The sequence below is a fragment of the Papaver somniferum genome, chromosome 9 (genome assembly GCF_003573695.1).
Source record: "Papaver somniferum cultivar HN1 chromosome 9, ASM357369v1, whole genome shotgun sequence".
Classification (NCBI taxonomy): Eukaryota; Viridiplantae; Streptophyta; class Magnoliopsida; order Ranunculales; family Papaveraceae; genus Papaver; species Papaver somniferum.
Window position 1 is genome coordinate 198,978,473 of NC_039366.1, and position 8,825 is coordinate 198,987,297.

Consider the following 8,825-nt stretch of genomic DNA (forward strand, 5'->3'; position numbering starts at 1 on the left):
TCCCAGCTTTAGCATGTTAAACATTATTTCCGATGCCTTTTGATCAATGAAATTTTATTTAATATCAAAAAAAAGAAGTTAAAATCTACTCTGAGTATCAGCATAAACTAAATGTTCTGAGTTGCTTACATCATCTGAAAAACAGTCATCTGGCTAATGAATATTGCTACACAATTTGTTCTTTTATTTTAGAAATCATGAAAAATAAGTTCAGATCTAGGAAATATAACCACGGTGTACAACCAGAATCCAATATACCGATACAATTAAAAAATAGGACTTCGCATAGAATAAGTTCCTTACCTCTTTCATAGCCAGCCAGCAACCACGATAACTTATTCTGTTATGCTTTGCTTTTTGCTCTGTTCTCCACGGGTTTCAAGTTATTGTGGAATTCCGATAAAGATTCAGGACTGCGTCACACTGGTACATAAATCTATTCCGTCGACCAAATCATCCAAAGTTCTCGTCACAAGTAAAACAATTCACAGAACTCTTTCAGAAATCTGCATTCTGCAAAAGAGGTCACACAAGAATACCAGGCTGAGACAAATGCATCTACTATTTTCATGAGGCAGAAATAACTAACCCGAGCAACGAACTGAATCTTCAAGGAGAAAACTCTTAATTTAGTTAACATCCATCGAACTTTAATCAGTTTCAGAGAAAACTATCAACAAGATGAACACTAACCGTTGTAAATCATGCATAAAAAAGGATGAGAAGGATAAGGGTCATATGTTAACCCAATGATGGGGAATAAGTCAGTATCATGCACCAACATGCACAATCAACAACAAAATGGTTAGTTATTCATGCTAGTCTTCATCACACCAGCTTGTTAGAAAACGAAACCAAAACTGACACAGTTTCTACAGGCATTTCCAAGGACAATTAAAAGCTCACAAACACTAGTTAATTAACCAGATACACAAGTAGAACCCATAAAAACCGAAACAGTAAAAACTTAATATTTGCATCACATCGAAACAAAAACCATAAATTACTATATTAAGTTGGAAACGTGGGAATGCTCCAAAGTAGTAGCATTCTCATGACCAACCAGATTTCACAATATGATATTCAATATGTAACACGGAAACACTTTCTAGTATCATACTTGAAAGATACAAGACATGGTAAGTACTGCCCAAACCTCGCAAAAGATGACAATTTTCAGTTCAGACTAACCAAACCGATAACTTATTATCACTACAGACTCGAACCTGAATGACTTGATAACTGGGAGCTAAAAACTTAAGTAATATTAAGTAGAGGGGACGTGAGACATCATTTATCCAGAACTTGACAACATCTACAAGGCACGCCTACAATTGTATTATCCTTCCCTCACCAAGGTGGCCAGAGAAGGGCGAAGTTACGGATACCTTCCTCTTTCTATTATAGTAGGTACTACGACCATGCAATTGTGCGAAAATGATATCTGTCCCTGCAAGAGCTTCAACGGAAGAACTTGGACATGCATAAGCATAAGGTATCAATACCTCCTCTTTCGTCCATTTAATATCGGAGCATTGATTATTGCCACATTTACTTGTACGGTGACATATCCAAAGAGAAGAAACTTTCTGATCTGTTGTTATACTCTTTAAAAGAGCTATTTTCCCATCGACTATCATTAGCATGAGTCGATATTGTCCAGAAATATCCCCAAACCCTTGTCTAGGTATAGTTAATGGAGTGAATATGAAGGTTTCCGCTTTAACATTAAAATTAAGTATCCACTCAATTGATTTCCTATTTTTGATCAGCCAATGTATCCTACCATCCACATGAACAGGACCATCCAGAAAGGCAATCCTCTTTCCTTCACAGTAGGCTCTTGGGAGATGAGCACCATCCTTGAGCTTTCTCCATTTGTGTTGACCCTTAGTCCATGTACCATGATGAACATTCAAGACCTCCACAACCACATACTCTGTTCGAGTAGTTTCACGAGCAGGCACATAACTTGATATGCATACGACTTTATGTTGCTTGCTTTGTGGATCAAATCCTAACGCAATGGACTCAACTTGGCGCCCTTCCCGAGTGGCTGTAATATCAATCCAAGGTGATGAATCACCAGTGGTAGTGTTGTGCAAGCGAAATGCATCCTTGGTGGTAATACATACCACCCCTTCCACTGCTTGTCTTGGTAAATTATAAGGACCAGGACGCTGCTGGAGAGATAGCTGTGATCTCGTGGAGAATTTTGATAGTGAATTCTGAAAAGGTCTTGTAATTATGAACTTAAGAATTTCTTCTCCTCCTAACTCATGGTGGTCCTGGATAGATAATAGTGATCCCTTGAAGTTTTTCATCCATTTCTGTAGCTGTACCTTTTGTAGTAGGAGTCGCTGCTGCTCCACTTGAAGCTTGTTAGTTGTTTTCTTGACTAATTCAGCGAGTCTGATCTGCTGCTCCACTACAAGCTCAACATATCCTCTATCTTTTGTTGCTGCAAAGCAAGGTAGGAGTAGTTTCTGCTTCTCCACTTGATGCTCGTTATTCCACAACTCAACATATCCATCTTTGGCCGCTCCAGGCTTGTTATTCAGCAAACATCCTCTATCTTGTGGTGTTGTATTCACCATTCCAGGAGACAGAAAGCAAGATAGCGTAGTTCTTTTGTCTATTCCAGGGGATCGACAAATACCATTCATTGAACATGCTTGTGGATTCCCAGTAATCTTTTTGAGGAATAATCTTGCCGCCATCTCAATCACAAGTTAACGGAAAAAAGAACCCTAACCCCCAATCTCTTTCTCTCGATCGCTAACAAAATGAAACCCTATCCCCAATCTCTGTTAGAGTATCCGTACAAAAAGGAAAGATCAAGTCATCTCAAGTGCACGTGCATAAAAGACCAAGTCAGAAACAATATTGGTGTAATTCAACTAGATAAGTTTCACCTAGACCTCCACAAAACTGACCCAACCCGCACCCGCCAAAAATTACACACACCCTACCCAACTCACATGTGTGCGGGTCGATTATGCGTCACAACATTAAAACCCATCATATGTTGGGTTGGGTGCGGTATCACCTTATCTCACCCAACCCAACCCGTCCACCCGCCTAAATATTTAGGACCTTAGATTACTTCCTAAAAATCAATCTTAGCCGTTGAATGCCTCATATGAGTCGTATATAACAAAGATTAAAAACTAAAGACCTAAACCTAATCGGCCGAGGCTTAGAATGAAACTAATTTGGGGATTTTGAGGGAGTGTAAGAGAGTATAGGGAGTTTGAGAGAGTTTGGTGTGTTGAGTGTAGGGAGTTTGAGAGACTCTCCCAAAATCTCTATTTTTTTGAGAGATTTGGAGTGAGGCAAAAATACACTATAAACTCCCTAAAACTCCCCAGAACTCCCAAAAAATAAACAAACTCCCTATCAATCTAATTTTTACCACTAACAGGGAGTTTAAGAGTTTCTTTCAAACTCCCCCACGACTAACGGGGTTTTTTAGGGAGTTTGGGAGACTCTTCTAAACTCTCCCACGACTAACGGGGATTTTGAGAGACTCCCTCAAACTCCCTCACGACTAACGGGAAAAAACACAACTACACCCAACTCCCCCAACTCCCTTGAGGACTAACACCCTGTAAGATGGAGGTGCTCTGTTGTTGTTAGTATTCTTCTCATGTAGTTTTCAATCAAATGTTATGTTCAACAATGGTGATACAAATCGAAAGGATGGTAATTCCTTTTTAATTTGATTTCTTTGCTTATACCATCAAATCCTTTTTTTTTTTGTTATGGTGTTACTTCTTAGACTGATGAAGAAGAAGATAATAAGCTCACATCGTATGATGATTACTCTGAGATTTGGTCAAAGGGAGTTGTCATTTCCTCCTCCTCCTGACAATATTAATAACGATGATGGTTTAGCTTTGTGTCTTGATTTGATTAACTCCATGAGGGAGTTTCATAAAAATATATTTTTTTTCTTTTTTCTGGTTGTTGTAAATGTTAATCAGATTATAATTGGGGTCAATTATAAATTAGTATATGATGATTTTATGAATCCCTTTTAGATAGGGCTTGATTATGAATATTCTACTGTCTTACTTGATAAAAAAAAATCCGATCTCTTTGTTATTGTTGATGTCAGATCTGATATGACGTGAGCTTTTTGTTAACTTAGAATTGATCTGATGCAAAACAAATAAGTTAGTTTATCCTAATTATAACAGTTTGATTTCTTGTTTATGTAACAATATTGGTGAACGCATGATAAAGAAAAAGTGAAACACTGGTTAAAAAGAAAGAGTAGACGGGTATACCCCATCCAACCCATCTTAATGTGGGTCGGGTGAAAACCGACCCGTTGTGATGTTGGGTTGGTTGTGGGTGACAACTCCTATTATCCGTCATCAGTGGGTTGGGTGGTGGGTGAGGCCAAAACCGACCCAATCCAACCCATGTGCATCTCTAGTTTCACCTAGTCAAGATAATCAGTTTGTTATTATCTTCTAGGGTTTATTGATTTCCTATATCACTATAAATAGAAATCATCTATGTAATTGTAATCTTATCTCAGCATAGTCTGATGATCAATATATTTCACTGTACGGGTTTGTCAGTGGACGTAGACGTTAATGCCGAACCACTTTAATCTCTTCTCTCATCTATTTATATCTGATGTTGTCTTTTATCATAAATCTATTATGATACAGAGCAGGAAAAGATCGATTTTTTTCCTGCTCAAAATTGCTTCCGCTTAGTTTTGTGTGGTTACAGTCTTACCACAGTATTTATTCAACAAATGAATTGTTGATTTTCAATACTACACATTCGTTTGTTTAACATCCTAAACACATAGTTGATTCAACTAGTTTCTTATTTGAATACTGTCATCAATTGGTTTGTTAAAGTTTATATCTCTCTTCATATGCTTCACAGACAACCAAAGCGCGTTTCATTCGCAACATCTATGTATTTTTTTTTTCTTATTCTTCATGTTAGCTGCAAAATTTATGAAACAGTCAAACAAGAACAGAGTCTGAATCATGTTGAGTGCAATACGTAACTTGGCTTTCATCAACTCAGGTTAAATCAATCAATGCTTTTCCATCTTTAAAACCAAAATATTATCTCAAGCCACTCCAGCTTCTCCTTATATTTTGGCTATCGTTATCTAAATGCTTTTGTTGATCCGTTAAGAGGTGTAACTTCGAAGGCATATTTTCTAAATTTGAATCAAGCTTCAGTATTGATCCTAAATCAATTATCAAACATATCACCGTCTATTTGGGTATTACTCCAAAGTCAATTTTGAGAACAGTTTAGTTGTGTGTTTTTATCGATCTAATATATCAACGACCAATTCAGGTTTTCCTGCAAGTTTCTTGCTACTCCAGAAAACATCAAGTATAGTAACACGGAGAAATCTCATGTCTAAATTGTTGTGATTTAATCAATTTGATTGAATAAGAAAGATAAAGATTACAAAGAATCAGTTGAGAATATATACAATACTGATATGAGTTTCTCGACTCTCTTTGAACACTAATAACACGCGTGTGGTTCGCATACACAACTTGACCAGACTTAACTCTCATGTATGACTTACTCACACAACTCAACAAGACTGAGCTACATATGCTATTACCCTCCCTCAAGGTCAAGGGGGGCTGAAGAAGACAGCACCTTGATCTTGTCACTCATACGGATCACACAAGATTGAGCTTCATATGCTTACACAACAGATAAGAAGGCTGAAAATGACTGTGAGAGTTCAGTACGCCGTATTCGAACAATAATCATCTGCGCCATTATATGGTAGTACTTGATATCGCAGTAGAATCGAACCAATTAAGCACAGGAAGAAACAAATACTCGCACATAAACAAACAAAAAAATGACAGCAATCGGCACCATGAATTTGTTGTTGCAGAACATGAATACGCAGTTGTAGATTCCAAATCACCAGGCAATCCGAAGTGAACAAGAGGTTTCTGAACTTCCATCAAACTGTCCCAGCAGAACTAGATGTTGGTGTAGAAAATCCAGTTATTTGGGATGCATGTAGTAGGTATCAAGTACTTGTACACACCAAAACTTGACAATAGCTTTGTTTCTCAGCACCAGGACAGGATAGGAGAAGTAAAGTAGCTTATTGTGTGATAGTGAAAGTAGAGAAGTTAAACTCATAGGCCTGCCCATCCAAATCATTTCAAACCACTTCTATGTTCACAACCCACCGTCACCAACGCCAAAACTCGGGTCAACCTTACTTAAATTGTACCAACCCTGACTAATTCTCATTTTTCAACTACATCAAACCATACCGACACGACCTTGCCTAACCGAGACTGTAATGAAGCAACGACAACCTTTATTTTATCACGGTTTTTTAAACTCACGATCCACGGATAACGCTAAGGTTTTCCTTCATATCTTGTATCGGTATATTGACGGATCGCACGGCCTTTGTGCTGGCGACGCATCATTCAAATTTCTGCCCTATCAACTTTCGATGGTAGGACAATGGCCTACTATGGTGGTGAAGGGTGAAGGAGAACTAGGGTTTGATTCCTGAGAGGGAGCCTGAGAAACGACTACCACATCTAAGGAAGGTAGCAGGCGCGCAAATTACCCAATCCTAACACCGGGAGGTAGTGACAATAAATAACAATACCGGGTTCTCCGAGTATGGTAATTGAAATGAGTACAATCTAAATCCTTTAACGAGGATCCATTGGAGGGCAAGTCTGGTGCCAACATCCGCGGTAATTCCAGCTCCAATAGCATATATTTAAGTTGTTGCGGTTAAAAATCTCGTAGTTGGACTTTGGGTTGGGTCGTCCGGTTCTCCCTTTTGGGTGTGCACCAGTCATCTCATCCCTTTTCCCGGCGATGCGTTCCTAGACTTAATTGGCCGAGTCGTGCCTCCGGTGCTGTTAATTTGAAGAAATTAGAGTGCTCAAAGTAAGCCCAAGCTCTGGATATATTAGCATGGGATAACATCATAGGATTTCTGTCCTATTATGCTGGTCTTCGGGATCGGAGTAATAATTAACAGGGACAGTCTGGGGCATTCGCATTTCATAGTCAGAAGTGGAATTCTTGGATTTATGAAAGACGAACAACTGCGAAAGCATTTTCCAATGATGTTTTCATTAATCAAGAACGAAAGTTGGGGGCTCGAAGACGATCAGATACCGTCCTAGTCTCAACCATAAACGATGTCGACCAGGGGTCGGCGGATGTTGCTTTTAGGACTCCGCCGACACCTTATGATAAATCAAAGTTTTTGGGTCCCAGGGGCAGTATGGTCGCAAGGCTGAAACTTAAAGGAATTGACGGAAGGGCTCCTACAAATTGAATGGTCCGGTTAAGTGTTCGGATCGCGGAGACGCGGGCGGTTCGCCTCCGGTGACGTCGCGAGAAGTCCACTAAACCTTATCATTTAGAGAAAGGAGAAGTCGTAACAAGGTTTCCGTAGGTGAACCTGCGGAAGGATCATTGTCGAAACCTGCCCAGCAGAACGACCCGCGAATACGTGAATCCAAGTTAAGTGGTGATGCAAGTAGGGGGGATCTCTCTCCCCCTTGCTCTACCGCTCGGTCGGGGAGCCGGTTAACACCGTCTTTTCCTGCCAAAAAACAAACCCAAGGCGCGACAAGCGCCAAGGAAAAACAAATGGATACTAGCCTTCCTCTATGGGAGAAATGCAGTGGTAGGTATTGCAAAATCCAATCTTCGGACGATTATCGGCAACGGATATCTCAGCTCTCGCATCGATGAAAAACGTAGTGAAATGCGATACTTGGTGTGAATTGCAAAATCGCGTGAACCATCGATATTTTGAACGCAAGTTGCACCCCAAGCCTTCGGGACGAGGGAACGCTTGCCTGGGCGTCATGCACCGAGTCTCCCCTTCCAACTCATGTCTTTGGCGCCTTATGGAGACATTGGTATTGGGCATGAGTGTGGAGGATATTGACCCCCGTGCCTTGAAAGTACGGTCGGTCTAAACAGAGGCATTGGGATGCCAGCGTCACGATTCGTGGTGGTCGACACTCGTTGTCTCTCTTCATTCCTGAATCCGTATTTGTTGTGCCTACCGTGAAGGACCATAAGGAACCCATTGGGCCGTAAGTACGACACCCACTCTGCGACCCCAGGTCAAGCGGGATCACCCGCTGAATTTAAACATATCAATAAACGGAGGAGAAGAAACTTACAAGGATTCCCCTAGTAACGACGAGCGAACCGGGAACAACCCAGCTTGGGAATCGGACGGCTTCGATGTACGAATTGTAGTCTATAGAAGGGTCCTCAGCGACGGGCCGGGCCCAAGTCTCTTGAAGAGGGGCGCCCGAGAGGGTGAGAGACCCGTCGTGCTCGGACCATGTCGCACCACGAGGCGCTGTCAGCGAGTCGGGTTGTTCGGAAATGCAGCCCAAAGCGGGCGGTAAATTCCGTCCAAGGATAAATACTGGCGAGAGACAAATAATGAATAAGTACCACGAGGGAAGGATTAAAATACTTTGAAAAGAGAGTCAAAGAGTGCTTGAAATTATCGGGCGGGAAGCGAATGGGGGCCGGCGATGTGCCTCGATAGAATGCGGAACAGTGATGAGCCGGTCCCCGATCGAATCTGGGTGCGGACCGAAACGGATTAAGGCGGCGTCCCAAGCCCGGGATGTAGTCATGCCTGCGGAGACGTCGTCGCCTCGATCGTGATGGGTAGCACGCGTCTCACGGAGTGCCTCTGGCAACAACATGCTCCCGGCGTCGGCCTGTGGGTTCCCCATTCGACCCATCTTGAAACACGGACCAAGGATTCTGACATGTGTACGAGTCCACGG

The 8,825-nt window shown here is 41.2% G+C and overlaps 1 protein-coding gene and 2 non-coding genes across 3 annotated transcripts in view; 2 read left to right on the forward strand and 1 right to left on the reverse strand.

Annotated features, from left to right (window-relative positions):
- Positions 1 to 236: 236 nt before the first annotated feature.
- On the reverse strand, positions 237 to 2,761 carry LOC113308269. The gene is made up of 2 exons (XM_026556755.1): positions 1,506 to 2,761; positions 237 to 513 (listed from the first exon to the last, which is right to left on the reverse strand). The coding sequence occupies exons 1-2, from the start codon at positions 2,718 to 2,720 to the stop codon at positions 499 to 501; spliced, it is 1,230 nt and encodes a 409-aa protein (XP_026412540.1). The 5' UTR covers positions 2,721 to 2,761; the 3' UTR covers positions 237 to 498.
- Positions 2,762 to 7,719: 4,958 nt separating this feature from the next.
- Positions 7,720 to 7,875, forward strand: LOC113314685. The gene has a single exon (XR_003342565.1). It is a non-coding gene; the product is annotated as a 5.8S ribosomal RNA (ribosomal RNA).
- Positions 7,876 to 8,129: 254 nt separating this feature from the next.
- Positions 8,130 to 8,825, forward strand: part of LOC113314692 — a 3,296-nt gene continuing 2,600 nt past the window's right edge. The window contains exon 1 of the ribosomal RNA XR_003342574.1: positions 8,130 to 8,825. This exon is cut by the window's right edge and continues 2,600 nt beyond it. This is a non-coding gene — a ribosomal RNA (28S ribosomal RNA).

Bases quoted from the DNA above. Each gene is read 5' to 3' on its own strand.
- LOC113308269 (XM_026556755.1), bottom strand. From the start codon at position 2,720: ATGGCGGCAAGATTATTCCTCAAAAAGATTACTGGGAATCCACAAGCA.